Source organism: Crocodylus siamensis, chromosome 2 (assembly GCF_052110815.1).
Source record: "Crocodylus siamensis isolate JL-2025a chromosome 2, ASM5211081v1, whole genome shotgun sequence".
NCBI classification, from domain to species: Eukaryota; Metazoa; Chordata; order Crocodylia; family Crocodylidae; genus Crocodylus; species Crocodylus siamensis.
In genome coordinates this window covers 162,486,378-162,503,430 of record NC_143396.1, presented here as the reverse complement: position 1 = coordinate 162,503,430, position 17,053 = coordinate 162,486,378, and the positions used below count along the sequence as shown (strand labels likewise).

General features: G+C 43.1%; 1 protein-coding gene across 6 annotated transcripts in view; it reads left to right on the top strand.

The window, feature by feature from the left end:
- RUFY3 (RUN and FYVE domain containing 3) overlaps positions 1–17,053 on the top strand; it is a 93,424-nt gene that overhangs the window by 34,530 nt on the left and 41,841 nt on the right. For all 6 annotated transcript variants that reach the window (XM_090031976.1, XM_090031975.1, XM_090031977.1 and 3 more), the window contains 4 exons: positions 9,131–9,304; positions 11,401–11,518; positions 15,105–15,206; positions 16,077–16,200. In XM_090031976.1, coding sequence (XP_089888102.1) covers positions 9,131–9,304; positions 11,401–11,518; positions 15,105–15,206; positions 16,077–16,200 — 518 coding nt within the window. The remainder of the gene's footprint in view (positions 1–9,130; positions 9,305–11,400; positions 11,519–15,104; positions 15,207–16,076; positions 16,201–17,053) is intronic.

The window sequence follows — 17,053 nt, the reverse complement described above, 5'->3', positions numbered from 1 at the left end:
CTGCTTGGCTCCTGGCCTACGCCTGTTTGCAGGGCACTCACCTGGGGCTCCACAGCCTGTGTTGCTGACTTAGTTTGTTGTCTTTGGTGGGTTTAACACCCCTCAGATACCCAGTCTTGAACTTCCAAGGGGACTTGGGGCTGCAGTACTGTCACTGCAACAGCTAGATTCAATGACTCTACTGCCAGGGGCCCCCATCACTGCTGCAGCTACAGGTGTCCTGGCAGCTCCAGCCTCCATTGTTGTTACTGGTGCTGCCGTTGGTACCCCAGCCCTTGTTACTGCTGTTGTGGGTGGTGTCAGCTTTCTTTCCATTGACAGCCCTTCGGCTGCTTTTGGTGGAGCCAGTGCTCTGGCTGTTCCGGCTCTCCTTGGTGCTGGTACGGCTGTTGCCAACTTTTTCCTGTCAGTAGCTTTTCTGCAGGTATCTGGGTGGCTGTTTAGGGTCTGGGGTTTCTCACACCAGGGCTGCCATCCAAAGGCCCGTCTCCAACTTGTTGCCATACTGCTGCTGGGTGGGGCGCTGCTGAGTTGCGGTGCTGGGGACTACTTCTCTGGTTGCTGTGGGGCACCGTGAAGTGCTGCTTGAGATGACTGCTGGGAAGCTCTGCTCCATGTGCTGCCACTCCTCTGCCAGTCCCCAGAAACAGCCTCTGCATCCACCTGTGTGCAGCACAACTGGCAAAAAAAAATCTGTTACATTTCTAATGCTCAGGAGGCATAAATGAGTGCTTCAAAGGAGAGAGTGCTAATTATGCTATCCAGAATCTATTCCTGTTCTGCTGATTCACAGGGAGACCTCTATAGTCTTTCTAGATGGGTTTATAAACTACTGCCTTCTGCTTTATCCAAGTGTCACAACAGGGGCTTTGAGAAAGCCTTCGTTTATGAATAGAATTTCAGTGTGACAACAATGGACGCAATTGCAGCACGTATTTGAAATTATACAAGCGATTAGGGGTTCATAATCTGAATTGTAAAACTAGGTTAGTTTTAACATAAATGATTCTAGACTTCAGCAAGGCCTTTGACACCATCTCCCACCCCATCCTCATTAAAAAACTAGGCGACTGTGACATTGATGCCTACACAGTCAGATGGATTGCAGATTGGCTTAAGGGTCATACTCAGAGGGTGCTGGTGGACGGGTCATATTCAACCTGGGGGGAAGTGGGCAGCAGAGTCCCCCAGGGCTTGGTCCTTAGGCCCAAGCTGTTCAATTTCTTCATCAGCGATTTGGACAACGTGGTGAAATGCAACCTGTTTAAATTTGCTGATGATACCAAAATTTGGGGTGAAGTGAGCACACTAGTAGGTGCATCTCAAGTAGAGCCAGGGAGGTGATCCTCCTCCTCTATGTGACGCTGGTCAGGCCACAGCTGGAGTACTGCTTTCAGTTCTGTGCACCCCACTTCAGGAGGGCTGCGGACAACATTGAGAGGGTCCAGAGGAGGGCCACCTGCATGATCCGGGGACTACAGGGCAGACCCTACATTGAAAGACTGCGGGACCTAAACCTGTTCAGCCTTCACAAGAGTAGGCTGAGGGAGGACCTGGTGACTACCTATAAACTCACTAGGGGGGACCAGAAGGGTTTAGGGGAGACACTGTTTCCCCTAGTATTCCCTGGCATGACAAGAAATAATGGACACAAATTATTGGAGAGTAGGTTTAGATTAGACATCTGCAAGAACTACTTCACAGTCAGGGCGGCTAGGAGCTGGAACCAACTTCCTAGGGAAGTGGTGCTGGTTCCTACCCTGGGGATCTTTAAGAAGAGGCTTGATGCCTACCTGGCTGGACTCATTTGAGCCCAGTCTTTCCTCCCGCCCAGGCAGGGGGTCGGACTTGAAGATCTACAAGGTCTCTTCCGACCCTACTTCTATGATTCTATGACTGAAATACAGAGATTTTTTTGCTGATGCATGGTACTTGTTTCCTTTTAAAAAATTAATTAAATTATTCTGTTACAACAGTGACTGTCAACCAGGGTACCACAGCAATGCCCTCTCAGGGCTGCTGTCGTGTGGGTGCTTTGGCCATGGCCACTGTGACCAAATGGAACTGCCCTATGTGCTTTTTGCAGACCAGGTAATAGTTGGATCAGGAGCATGCATTGTATCATTTATAGCTGGGTCAGAGGAACCACTGGAATCAGTGAGCAGGCTTATTATTATTATTGCAGTAGCATCCATTGGCTGCAACTAGAATCAGGAACGTTTTGCAATACACTATACAAACTTGTGAGTTCTGTGCCCCAAGAAGACTTATACTATTACTTCGTCTTCACTGGGGTTCTGCATGAGGGCAGCAGTTCACCTGTAAATTTGTAAATAGCAGGATCTGACCCTAAGAAATGCATATATTTTTATATAATGTAGAATACCATGTGTTTGTGATCCTTAGTGGGTTTTTCAGCATTATCACAACTTGAAGAACCAATCACTGTAATCACAGTCTCCTTTAAATTGTCTTGTATATTTTCTTTAATTGTCAGTTTCATTATGCTATAATGAGAAGTGCTCTGGAGTAAGTACCATGTTACCCCTCAATAACTTGACCAGTGAAGTCCATAAATGACTGGAACATGATGACTCAATAGTGCAGTAGTGCTTTGGGTGTACTCCGTTGTGGTGAATAATCCTGCCCAACTGAGAGCAAATCTTATTTGAAAGAAAAAAAGTTCTGTTTGCAAAACACTTAGCTTCTCACACAGATGGTAGCAGGGGTAAGCAAGAGTTTTTACTCAGAGATGAACCTACACTTACCTCCTTGCGTAGGGACTTAGTGGGAAAGAGCAAGTGCTTATCTCCTCTCAATCTATGACACTCAAAAGGATCTTGTGGCACCCCAGTTGAGAATTGCTGGGCTAGGCTTGGGACTAAATGCCTTTCTCCTTTGATCTTGGCATTGCATAACTTCTCACCAATGTCTCCCCTCTGCTACCCATTCATGTGCCAACCTGTCTGGACATGCTCTGTGGACCAAGGTCAGATGCTGAACATAGGCCTTTAGTCATGGCTTATGGGTTGGTCTTAAGCTGGTTGAGCACTACAAATAGGCGTGCCTGCAATTTCAGGATATAGTCCTGAAAACAGGATGCTCTCTAGGAGAGAGCCCTCAAAATGGAAGCAAGTTTCTATATCTGTAGTACAAAACAATATGGACTGACTAGTAGCCCCAATTAATACATGTCTCAACTGTATGCTGTCTGAAACGTGCAGGACTGTCACTAATTCTGTGGCTTTGGCAACAATGTCTGTCTCATGCTTTAATGGTGATTGGGAAGAGATCCCTTGATTGGCCAGTCGGATCATATACCAGATTTGGGGGAGTGGTAGTGCAGTTCCTGACTGATGCAGTTGAAATCCTTCACTTCCATCACTGCTAGTCATAGTTGGATCCTCACTGACACATACCTGTAAAAGAAAGATTGGTCACTCTGGTAACTGTGGTTCTTTTAAGATGTTTTCTACGTGGATCCTACAACTTGCCATTGATTCCTCCACTTTTTCCAGAGTCCTTGGCAACGTAGGCATTGAATTGCAAGAGAACTGAGGGAGAAGTGTGGTTTGAAAGATGTTTTTTAAATAAAAATGTCCAAGTACATGTACCCCACTTGTGTAGTGTCATGCACATAAGACTATGGTGGACTGTAGCCTAACTAAAATCATCCTGAAGAACTGCAGTTGCTATAGGGTAAATAACCATTCTTTATTCTTGACCTCACTTCCATTTTTATTTTGTTGAAAGTCTGCCAGACTATATTAAACCCGTTCAAACTGCAGAAAGTCACAGACTGAAAAACCGGTTTATAGCCATGTTTATTTTCTATTCTTGTGAGGTATGGTGTAGAAGTTCTTTAAAGATTGTCAAAAGATTTCAATTTTAGACTTGGATTTGCAAGCCCAATGCCTGGATTTAAGCTGCAACCGGTTAGTTGTTTCTACGGAGCTCTGTTCCTTTTTGAAAGTAAATAGTAAAAAATGCATTGCATGGCTGGATTTGATTGAAATACATTATCATTCAGAAGTTTTCCATTTGTTGTGTTTGTGAATTTGTTTTATGTAGTGGGTGTCAAACAGCTTTTGGCCTTCACAGCCGTCCATGGATAGAACAAGTTCAGTTCAGGCAATAACAGTGTGTGTTTATCCTCCCCAGTTCATCTGCTGTGACCTGAAGAGCACATCTGAGGGTAAAATGTAGTTTGTTTCCCAGGTCAGTTTAATTATTGCTTAGCAAAAAAAACAGCAATAAAGATCAGTGAGTACTTTTTGAAGAGTAGATAATCCACATGGAACTGGAGCAAGATCAACTGATTATCTGTGTAAGGGGGAGGAAAAAAAACTATGAGAAATGATTCCATTTATACAGAATGTTTTTACTAAGTTAAAATGAAAAATGTTTCATGTTCTTTCATCATCAGCAGGTGTATTCTGTAGTGATGTTTGTGACAGCGCAGTGTTTATATTGGAAAGCTCTGAAGCCTTTTTGGCTGATCTGTTTTTTTTTTTTCTCTGTGCGATTTGCATGTAATTACAGTTGCAATCTTCAGTTCAGTGATAAAGGGCATCATGTAAAATAAATAAAGAGCTTTCCTTGCATTTCCTTTAGTTTTTTCTTTGTCACTTGTTCTGTCTTTCCCCCCACCCCCCAACAAATGGAGCTCGTAGGTGGATATCAGTTATAAGAAAATAAAATAGTGGCCTTCGGATCGTTATATTGCTGATGTCTAGGTGACTTCTGTCTAGGCATCATTCATGTCCATACTTCCCTAAGTACATCCCTGGTATTTAAGTAGAGCAATCTCCCAACTTCATAGATTTCATAGACATTAGGGCTGGAAGGGACCTGGGAAGATCATTGAGTCCAGCCCCCCGCCCGAAGGACAGGAAGTCAGCTGGGGTCATAGGATCCCAGCAAGACAAGCATCCAATTTGCTCTTGAAGGTGTTCAGTGTAGGTGCTTGAACCACCTCCGGTGGCAGACTGTTCCAGACCTTGGGGGCTTGGACAGTAAAGAAATTCTTCCTGATGTCCAGCCTGAAACGGTCTTGTAGTAAGTTTTATGACCGTTTGACCTCGTCATTCCTTGGGGCGCTCTGGTGAACAAATGTTCCCCCAGGTACCAGTGGTCACCCTTGATAAGCTTACAGGTGGCCATCAGATCACCCCTGAGCCTGCGCTTTTCCAAGCTAAGAGCCCCATGGCTCTCATGTCATTTGTAAAGTCTGTTTTCCTGACCTCTGATTATGTGCGTAGCTCTTCTCTGGACTATCTCAAGCTTCTCCGCATCCTTTTTGAATTGTGGAGCCCAAAACTGTGGACTCAGTACTCCAGCTGCAGCCTCAGCAAGGCCGAGTACAAGGAGAAAATGACGTCCTGGGATTTGCTTGAGAAGCATCTATGGATGCAAGCCAGCATTTTGGTTGCTTTACTAGCCACAGCATCACATTGCAGGCTCATGTTCATCTTGTGATGAACCCCCAAGTCTCTTTCTTCCATAGTGCTAGCCAGCGTAGCACTGCCAAGCCTATAAAGATGCTGCAGGTTTTTCCTCCCAAGGTGGAGAACCTTGCATTTTTCAGTGCTGAACACCATCAGGTTCTCATCCACCCATTTGCTGAGCCTGTCCAGGTCAGCCTGAATCACCTGCCTGTCTTCTGGCGTGGATGCTTTGCCCCAAAGTTTGATGTCATCGGCAAACTTGGCCAGTCCATTTCTGACTCCAATGTCCACATCATTAATGAAGATGTTGAACAATATGGGTCCCAGGACAGAGCGCTGGGGGACCCCACTGGTTAGAGGACACCATGATGAGTGACTTCCATCAATTACTACCCTCTGGGTCTGACCACGGAGCCAGTTTCCCAGCCAGCAGATCATGGTGGACCCAAGGCCACAATTGGCCAGTTTTGGCCAAGAGGTAATCATGGGATACCAGATCAAAGGCTTTTTTGAAGTCAAGATACGTGTGTGACATGAATCTCTCTTTTCCCTTGTCCAGGTGATAGGTCACCTGGTCGTAGAAGGAAATGAGCTTGGTCAAGCAAGACCTACCCACAACAAACTCATGCTGGCTATCCCTTAGGATGTTGGCGTTGGCCAGTCCATTTAAGGATGGCCTCTTCAATAAACTTTTCTAAGATCTTCCCCAGGATAGAAGTCAGGCTGATGGACCTATAGTTAGCGGGATACTCTTTCCTCCCTTTCTTGAAGAAAAGCACCACATTAGCTTTCTTCCACTCTTCGGGCACTACACCAGAGCACCAGGAGTTTTCAGAGATTCGTGCCAGAGGCTGGGCTATGATGCTCACTAGCTCCTTGAGTACCCTGGGGTGTAGATTGTCAGGGCTGGCTGACTTGAAGGTATCCAGCCTCTCAAGGTATTCCTTCACAAGGCCAGCATTAATGGAGGGCAGGGGAACTCCCTCACCTCAATGTGTTCCAGTTCAACAGCTCATTTAAAATATTTTTTATTTTAAATATTTTTTTACTTCCTTGTAGATACTGGACATTTTTCTTGGCAAACCAACATTGTATGGATCCACTCGAGTGCTTCTCTGTTGTGTTTCTGCTGCTAAACATAGTAAAGCCATTAACAAATGTAAATGGGTGAATTGCACCTGGACTGACATAAGTGCTTGTAGACAGGTTTATAATGGATAGAATGTGTTTTGTGGAGAGTGGAATCCTTTTGTCTAAAATAATGAGAGCATTAGTTTAAATGAAAATGAATGAAATGGTGGTTGATCATTATAGCTAGACAGCCTGGCTGAACAGATATGATTGCAGGAGGCAGGGAAGAGGCCTCAGGGGCATATGCCCATTGGTATAGTATACCAAGGGGAGGGAGAAGAAGCAATCTTACAGCAGGGTGGTCCAGCTGGCAGCCCGCAGACTCCTACCTAGCTGTCACTTCCCTATCATGGGAGCTGGGTTCTTTGGACTCCCCTACCTTCCTCTAGTTTCTGCTTCCTGCCCCTGCTCCTAGGGGTGGGGTAAAACAGCAGGAGGGGTCAGGGTGCCTGTGCTGTACACATGGCAGGGAAGCCAGGGTGTCCATGTTCTATATGTGCATATGGAGCAAAAGCAGGAGTCAGCTGCCTGCACTGCAGGTAGGCAGAAAACATGGCTGGGAGGGGAACTGCACTGCTCATGCCACAAGCCCAGCTGGGGGGGTGAGAAACAAGGGTGCTCATGCTGTGCACAGACCTGGGGGGGAGGTGCTGGGGTGACTGCTGGAGGGGGGTGGTTTGAATGCCAAGTGGTCCTTGGAAAGGCAGCTGGCACTGTGAGGGGGCCACCAGCTACCTGGAAGTTGGACAGCCCTGGTTTATAGGGTGGCAGGAATGAAAAAAAGGCAGTTGCAGATGAGACTTTAAAAGGACCATCAGGACAGGTATTCAGAGAGGACTTGTAAAAGCACTGAAGTGAAATTTTTACGCTTTCCCTTATACCTGTGTATGATTTCTTTTTTCTTCCTATATAGCTCCCATTTGCATTAAAATGTACCATTTGGGGGAATCTGTTGGAACAGCTAAATAGTACAGTGGCCAGGGCCTTCCTATGTATGTTCCCAGAAATAGACTATAGCTTTTGCTGTATACACAAGGTAGGTCAGGGTGGGGACTGCCTCCTTCAGAGAGGCATAAGATTTCATAGGCAACAGTCTAGGCGCGGGGGGCACACCGAGTTCCTGCAGGCAGTGACGGTGACAGTGACCAGTGAGCTCCCACAGGCAGCTGTAGTGCTGGTGGTGGCAGGGGGGCGAGCGGCGACCACCCACAGGCACCGCCGACAGTGTTGGTGGTGCCTTGTTGCAGGGGGTGCACCACCAAGCTTGGGGTGCACATGCACCTGTGTGCATCCCCTACGCATCGCCAGTGATTTAGTTATTGTAACAAGTTCCCCTGAAAGTTTATACTTCAGTATTGGTGGAGCCTGAATGCTGTGCATGCAATGAGGTAGGCTGTTGCCTATGAAAGCATATGCTGTTCTGAACAAATTAGCCTTTTAGGTATCACCCTGCCCTACCTTCTGCCAGACTTCAGACTAACACAGTTAACTACCTCTTTCTGGGCACACTGAAAGTTTGGATTGCTGCTTTACACCCAGGTCATGGGATGACACTTGTAACTAGATTCCTTGTCTGGTTTGGGTTCTAATATGGAAATCTGTAAGGAGTCAAAGTTGAAGAAAAGATGTTTGCATAACCATTTTGTATAGGCTAGTAGGGGTATAGGTAAGGTAAAGAGAGGCCTGAAGATAGGGAAGTTGGAGCAATTGAATAGGAAAATGTCTTGTTCTTACCCTGTTTCCAGCAATGACAATAATCTGAATTTGTGGTGTGTTTGGGGATGCTGCATGCAGTTAGCATATTGTCAAATGTGTTTAGAGGCTGGAATCAAAATCATAGTCATCAACCGCTAATGATGATTGCAGTGGAAGTAAAGTGTCAAAAGTGGTAAAAGACTTGGATGGTAGTAGGTATGTTGGGGAGGCCTCAGAGATGATATAATGGTTGCCTGTCTGGTTGGTAGTCACAAGAAAGGTGGCATGTTAGTCATGTTGATGTAATAATTCTGAGTGTATTGCATTTCAAATGGCAATGTGAGGCTAGGTAGAAACTGAGTTAGGTGGATAAATATTTAAGGGGCAGAGGAACATCTTGTATATCCATAGGAGAAGGACCAATTACAAGCTAGATCTACCTTACTGGCATTTAATTACTGGTCCTTCTGGTCACTCCTCTTTGCATACAGCTAAGTCGCATCACTCCCCAGATTAAGTGGCAGCATATTGTAAGACATTAAGTAAAGTATTAATGCATGTCTGCCAGCACTGTTCCTTTTCAGATTATTAATTATTTAGCAGAATGAAAGTAGCTTGAGTTTGCTTTTCCTGTTCCAGATATGGTTTTCCCTCTTCTGTCAATAAAAAGAGCCTTTGATCACTTCTGGTGGAGCAGATTTTCAATTTTTCTTAATAAAAAAGAAGAGTAGGCTGTAAATGACTGCCTTTCAAAGTCTTAACCCTTTTAATTTTGTTCTGGAGGCAATAGAGAATAATATTTTATGATATTTAATACTGTTTTTGTCACCAAACACTGCCTTTTTGTTTTCTTATAGATCCTAATTATCTCATGGCTAATGAACGCATGAATCTAATGAATATGGCTAAACTGAGTATAAAGGGGTTGATTGAGTCAGCACTTAATTTGGGCAGAACACTGGATTCGGACTATGCACCTCTTCAGCAGTTCTTTGTAGTGATGGAGCACTGCCTTAAACATGGCTTGAAAGGTAAGAATGTTAAATTTAAAAGCCTACTAGGGGAGACGGTTGGGATAGTATAGCAGATCTGAATGTGAGGTGGGGAAGGTGAGGTAGTTTTGCTTTAAGAACATACATAACTTTTAGACTAATGTTGGCAAGTCTGATTATAAATGTTTTCACAGTTAGGGTGTCCAGACTGTGAAATAAGTTCCCTCCAGAGGTGGTGCAATCACCCTCCAGAGGTGGTGGAGACTGGACAGTCACCTTGCTGTGGTCACCTGATCCCAGTTGTCTTTCCTGCCTAGTGCAGGGGGCTGGACCTGATGATCTAAGGTCCTTTCTGGCCCCTTACAATCTATGAAATCTATGAAGGGACTGAACGAGGTGATTGCAGCAGAAGTGGCATGGCATAAAGCAGAAGAAATCTATGCGTATATAATCATCTGGCTGGCATACCTGGTTCTTTTTAAAGTTCTGGGCTGGGGGGCCAAATGAGTTCCACTCCCTGCTCTGTTGGCTTTTACAAGTTTTTGTTTCTCCTATTTGTTCTCTTATTCACTTGATTTATAGGTTATTTACCCTTTTCTGCAAGTTGCCCTGAGCCTTTGTCAGGAAAAACAGCTTATAAATGTAATAAATATGTAAAATGACTACTTTGGGGGATGAAAAGAGCATTTACTTTGAAAATGAATTGGAGATTTGTCTAAACTTTCTGCAGCTTTTGTACAGATCTCCTGCAATGCTATTTTAGTAGCTGCTTCCAAGCACTATAGACTCATAGAATCAAAAGATTAGAAGGGACCTGCAAGATCATCAAGTCTGGTCCCCTACCATGGGCAGGAGGTTATTGCACTCAAACGAGCTCAATGAGGTACTTATCCAGTCTCCTCTTGAACACCTCCAAGGATGGTGACTGTACCACCTCTGCTGGGAGTGTGTTCCAGATTCTGGTTAACCTAACAGAAAATAATTTTTTCCTTATGTCCAGCCTAAAGTTTCCCTCAATTAGCTTGTGCCCGTTGGTCCTCCCAAGGGGTGCCTTCCTGAAGAGTTGCTCCCCTAGATCTTGATGCTCACCCCTAACCTACTTGTAGGCGGCTATTGAGTCACCTCTTGGGTAGCTTGATGGCTTTTTTGATTACTCATTGAATAAATTGATTCATTGCTGGTTATAGTAAAATTATGCTAAGGGAGATTTATTTTTATCATTTTAGCACCAGTAGGTGTAGGTTTTAAGAAAAAAATCCACTTTCCTTTTCACTAAGGGGCGAAAAGATATCTTGGGTGAGGTGTGTGCATCTAAACCATTAATTTTTAATTTTAAGAAAGATGCAACAAGAATAAGTTTCTAATACAGTTGTGAAAATAACCCCCTGGATATGAGCTGTATATGAACTACTGCAGTATTGTCTATCCAGGTCTGCAGAGACAGCTGTAGTACCACTACTGGTGTCCATAGCTTCATGTTAATAACAGTCTGATTGATTTCACTGTCACTGTTCAGAATCCAGCAAAACTGTGAAAGTGTCATTTCATGCTCTTGCTGCTTAAAGTGGGCACCAGAGGTTAACTAAGGGAACCTACTTTCTCAAGATTCTGGAAGCTGCAGGGGAAAGAGAAGGGTCAGAAAGCAGGAGGTGGTGGAGTTATTTCCTAACAAGATTCAGATCTGACCAAGTGCCCTACAGCAAAGTCTAGTGACAGCATTCTGGTAGAAATTCTAGCGCCTTTCTCAGGAGCTGGGGCGAGGGTATACCACCACGTTGTCCTTGGGTATTGCTCATGTCTCCTCCATGCCATATTTAATATCTGCTTATGGCAGCATTTGTTTTAAGCCATCATTCATTTACTTTATACTAATATTGCCCATAAACATGACAGGCAATCAATCCTGCTTGTCTAATGTGCACTCCACCATTTTGAGAATCTATTCTTGAACCCACTTATTTACAAGAGAGAAATAAAAAAATAAAACAGTGTTGTCATTAATATTTCTGAAAAGAAAACTTCCTGGAGGTCTCAGATCTGCTTTCAGTTCAATTTTGAACAAGCCTGAGGATGTATTTAGATGGTGTGGGTATAAGACCTGTTAATTTTTTATATTCATATTTTTTTTGTTTTAGCTAAGAAGACTTTTCTTGGGCAAAATAAGTCATTTTGGGGACCTCTAGAGTTGGTAGAGAAGCTTGTTCCTGAAGCTGCTGAGATCACAGCAAGTGTTAAAGATCTACCAGGTCTTAAGTAAGTAAAATCCTGTTCTGCTGCTTTACAGGTAAATCCTGTAGGCTTTAATTGTAAGTAGTAGACTAATTCTAAGGAGGGAAGGGTCTAGGGTGGGGGGAGAAAATGTATCCTCTGCCATTTCCTGTCAGTACAAATGGATCTAAGGGCCCCTCTACACAGTTGTACCTCCTGTCATGCCACATGTGGCTGGCAGGAGGCATGATTGTGGGATCACAAATTGGAACCCAACCACACCTTACTGCTGGCGCAGGGGGAGCTTGATTCTGAGCCCAGTCCTGATCCCAGGCTCCCCCTGAATGATCCCATGGCTGGGAGCCCCATCAGGTGACCCTGGGTCCCAGCCCCACAGCTGAGTGTCCCAATCACAGGGGCACCCCATGAACCCCTGTGGCCAGGACACTGTATCAGTTGCAGTCTTGCACCTGCAGGAGTGCATGGGGTGCCCCTGTGGCTGGGACACCATGTCAGATGATGGGACTCCTGTGGCTGGGAGCTAGTGTCAGGTGGGAGCTCCTAGGCTGCAGGTGCGCATGGGCCCCTCACCTAGGAAATCTAATCAGGTGATGAAGCGCCCTGGCCACATGATCAATTAATGGCATGATAAGAAGCAGCTGCGGAGTCATTACACATAACTTTGTAGCTTATCCCTGTTTTAATCATGCCATTAATAGATTGCATGTGTGGTCAGGTGACCACTTAAGACCTGATTAACTGGCTAATCATGTGTTAAGTGTCATGTGTAGATGGGGCCTTCAGTTTTTTTTCTCAAAGAAAAGATTGTCTTGAGGAAGGATGTTCTTTCTCATTGTAAAAAATCAACTGTATGTTTCATGCCAGGAATAAATGAATGGCAGTGAATTCTGAGAAAAGAAACAGCCCTTTCTCTCCAGTCTGATTCAAGAGGAAGTGTGTTAGGAGGGAGGGTTAAAAGAGGAGGAAAATATAGCGTAAGAATTTTCTGTGATATATATGGAAATGTGGTGTATAGCAGTGACTATCTGAACTTGTTGAAAAGATTGATTTTTAAAAAGGAAGGTGGGGTAGTGGTCAAACAGTCAAAAATATTAATAGGAAGGTAATAATTTGTGGAGTAGAGGGAATAATTTTATATATCAAGACAACTGAAAATGGCAGCAATGAAGGAAAGGGGGGGGTTGAGTGGCAGCTTCATTAACTCTCTGGGTCCCACATTTTGTGGGGATTAAGACTGCTGTTGCAGACTGTGGGTCATCCAGCCCACAAGAAGCCTGACAGGCCAAATTAATTTCACACCCTTGCTTCTTATGACACTTTTACCTTAGCTGGTATGCTTAGTTTTGCTTAACTCCTATTTGTGCTATATATTTTTTGAAGTGGGGTATCTGGAGAAGTATAGCAAAAACGATAGCAGATGTAGACTTCCAAACAAAAATAGAGGAAAGAGTGACTCCTTAATTCAGAGAGGAGATGAGCAATTGACATGACACACAGGCATAGGGAAGGTCTCCTGATTTACCAAGGCATCCGTTACCTGAAGCTCTAACCCTGTGAGTGATGTGTAGGCACAGCCATGTGTCCCATTGGTTTTACTGAAGTTTAATGAAGGAGTTCATGTAGGTTCAGTTTGTGTGTTTGTGCTGGCATGGCAGGCTAGCATTCCTATTTACCCTTTCCTGTTATAGAAAATCTGGGGGCCATGCAATAAGATTAAAGGCAGTGAACTTAAAACTGATTAAGACAGGATGTAGGGCAGGGTGGCATGTTGAAGACTGGTTCAGAGAGGTATTACCTCATTAGTCGGTCAGTCTTTTAGGTGCCACTCTTCCCTTTCTTCTACCTGATTTAAAACTAACATGGCTAACCATCTCTGATCATGAAGAAATACTTTAAAAACCTCTGGAGGTAATTGATACAAAACATGGAAGTTGATCACAATAGAATTTTTTCCTTTCCTTTTTTTTTTTTTTAAAAGGACACCTCTAAATGGACAGTGAGGGGCAAAGTCTTTAGTTATACTTGAAGAGAAAGGCAGAAAGCAAGGTGTACCTCTACCTTAGTCTGAAGTCAAACAGCTACCTACCTCTCTCTGATCATAGAAAAGAAAGTGTATATGTGTCTGTGGTGTTATTTGGTTTACAAAGTGTTAAAATTTAGATTCCCCCCTTGGAATTATGTTGTTGTTTACTCTGGGATTTATGCCTGCCTTTGCTTTTGAATACTGGCCATTGTATACAATCCCAGTGAGCCACTGGTGTGATCCTGCATATCAATGCCTATATTTATAAAACTATGTATATTTTACTTGCCAGAAGAAATGGAGAAAGGAGATAAAAATAAAAGGTGAACCTTTAAAACCAGAAAACTTTCTTGTTCATGATACAAATATTACCTAGCACGTGGAGAACAGCATTCTAAATATGCTTTCTTGGACCCTTAGAAGGTCAAGGCCTCAGAGAGAGCGAGGGGGAAAAAGCAGACAGACAGACTGGTGTGTGGGAATCCCTGTTGTGTTAATTCAGACTAGAGTTGGGAAAGCCAGTCAACTGACTATTCAAATAACGACCACAGTCAAAAATTGTCAAGTGTTCCATGAACCCAAGAATGCCCTTGTGTAGGTGGCCTGCCTCATTTGTTGCATCATAGTGTCATCTGTTAGCACAGCAAGGGCAGAAAGGCTACATGCCTTGTCCCTCAGTCCTGCAGGAGTCAGTGTGCACACACATGTGTACATGTTCGCTCCCTTACGCTATATTTTCCTCCTCTTTTAACCCTCCCTCCTAACATGTGCTCTCCCTCTCTCTCTCTGCTTCCCACTTCCTTTAGGGGCAGGTACCCCTTGCCCTGTTTCTTTCTCCTGAGCTCTTCCTGCCTCCTTTTCCTTCCCCACCATTAAGCCATATAGCACTGCAGGAGCTACTCTGCTGAGGGAAGAACCAAAACCAGCAGCATCTCCTAGCAGCCATCTTCTGTGACTGTCTCCAAATGCAAGCACCAAAATGCTTGAAGAAGTGGCATGCTGCCTACATAGCATAACTGCATTTAAAAAAATGACTTTTGTCTTTCATAGTTGCTATGTGTGTGTTCTTTTATTTTGTCACTGTTTGGGCTGACCTCGGGGTTTTGGAGTAAAAGCTAAGGAAAAAAATAACTGTTCAGTTGTGAATATCATCCGCTTTTACACTTCCTTACCATTGAATGTTTTAAAAATTCATTATGAGTTTCTAGAATGTCATTTATTGTTTCACGATAAGTGAACTAACTAACTACTCACCTTCCTACGCCTTCTTTTCCCACCTCTATAATCAGGGTTTTTGGTCACCAGCTTTGTCTGAGTCTCAGGAAACCCCACAGAACCAAACAACTTTGACACCCTAGTCTAGATAAGACAGCACATGGGAAGAAGGGGGAAGAGGATAGAAGGTAATAAAAGGAAGAAGAAACAAAGACAGATGATTGCATGGGTATTTCTTATTTACAGTCAGTTTTTTACCCATAACAATGCATTCAAAATACAGCTTTGAGTTAACATAGATAACATTAAAACTCTATGTGAATATGTGCCATGTATGTAAGTAACTGTGTTTTTGTTTCTGAATTCTGCTAGGACGCCTGTGGGTAGAGGAAGAGCCTGGCTTCGTCTGGCCTTAATGCAGAAGAAGCTTTCTGAATACATGAAAGCCTTAATTAACAGAAAGGATCTTCTCAGGTGAGCAGTTCCTTCTCTCTTGAATTCGAGAGCTTACTTTAACTCAGTGTTCCCTGGTGAGGTATGTCTCAAATGGAATTCGTTTATTATTTTGCAATTGTGACATCACAGCAATACTGTTCCCTTTGTTTGAGAACAGCTTTGGTGAAATCTAGAGCTAGTTTCTGGGTTGTCAGATTTTCTGCTTTTGATTTGAAAGTCGCTGTCTTCCACTTTTAAATGAAAAGAAAAGTGCGAAGCAGAATCAATTATTGCATATTATTTAGGTAATGAGAGGTAAGATGTATGTATCTGCATAAAAAGGAGGCAGTGTTGTCCTCCAGGTTCTAGGGCACAGAAGTAGAAATAAGGCATGCTTGGATTTTCTTCTGACTGTCATTTACCTGCTATTTAATCTTGGGTGAGTTGCTTTCACGCTTCCTTTTTTCCCCATCCATAAAGTGGGAATAATGACTCACTTCTCAAAAATATGTTGCCAGTTTTGGGCAAAAAGTGCAAAGTGAATGCTTAGTAACAGTATGTGATAATTGGGGTGATGTTTTTATTTGTCATAAGTTTTAGGTTTTCAGTGAGTGATACTTTTTTCAGTTTCCTCAATTTTACTGAGTGGTGAGGAAGCTTAAAATTGCCATTTGGCAAACATGGGGGTGATCTTGTTTGAGTGAAGCTTAGAATAGAAATAGGAGGTGCAATATTCTTAATTTTAATATTAATCTTGTGAACAAGTCTCTACCTGTATGTTAAAAATGATTTTCAAGTAGTATTGGAGTAGCCAAAGCTAGAACACATAGGAAGAGTTTATAGCTGTTTGATGTGTACCTATGGAACTCCTTTCATATGGAGCCCTTGTCTCGCATTAATGTCTTTCAGTGAATTTTATGAGCCTAATGCACTCATGATGGAAGAAGAAGGTGCCATAATTGCTGGCCTCTTAGTGGGGTTAAATGTCATTGATGCAAACTTCTGCATGAAAGGAGAAGACCTGGATTCACAGGTACTGAAGAGCTGATGAATATTCGTTCCTGGGATGAATTCTCATGCGCTTAATTTCTGCTGGTGTACGATTTGGTAGTTTTAAATTTATACTCATTGGCTAATTAAGAAACATTCTGTAAACTTGTTATTATGATTATGTTCCTTATTTTGTTTTTTTGGTTTGTTCCTTTGTATAGTTGGCTAAAAATGCTGCCAAAATGTGGGGTTTTTTTATTGATGATGATTACTGTTGTTGCTGCTGTTGTTGTTACTACTATTACTACTACGATTTCAGTAGCTTCCTCTTGATATTTACCAGTGGCAAAAGATCTTTTATACTTGGCTTGGTCACGTAGATGTAACATCCCTTGCAGAAAACTCCTGCCAGAGCACTTTCCACTGCTATCTTTTTGTACTGCAGCAATTTTTTTTTTTTTCCCCCCACCCTGCTATCCTTTCTGGGCATGGGAAGGAGACAGCTGAAGAGGAGGGAGATGCTGCTTCTGTAGCTCTGGCTTGAGATGTTATTTTGCATTTGTTTTTCCTAGAAGTGTGTGTGCTTGTGTATGTATTAACCAAAGGGAAGTAAGTTAATGGGCACTTCTATTACACTAGCCATGAGAGCTGTACATACAAGTGTGTTGGTTAGAATCTTCTATTTTTCCCTTCTTTCAACACTGTAAGTAGTAACAAGCTGATTTCTCACTTGAACTCATCTTCATTTTAATCAGTTTAATATAGTGGATTTATTTTAGATTATAAATTGGAAGAAAATGCATTGCTCTCAAATGCACAGTGTCTTAATACAAATTTGGTGTTGTATATTTATGGTAAGAACACTGTTATTTTACACATGATTGTAACCTCTTCCT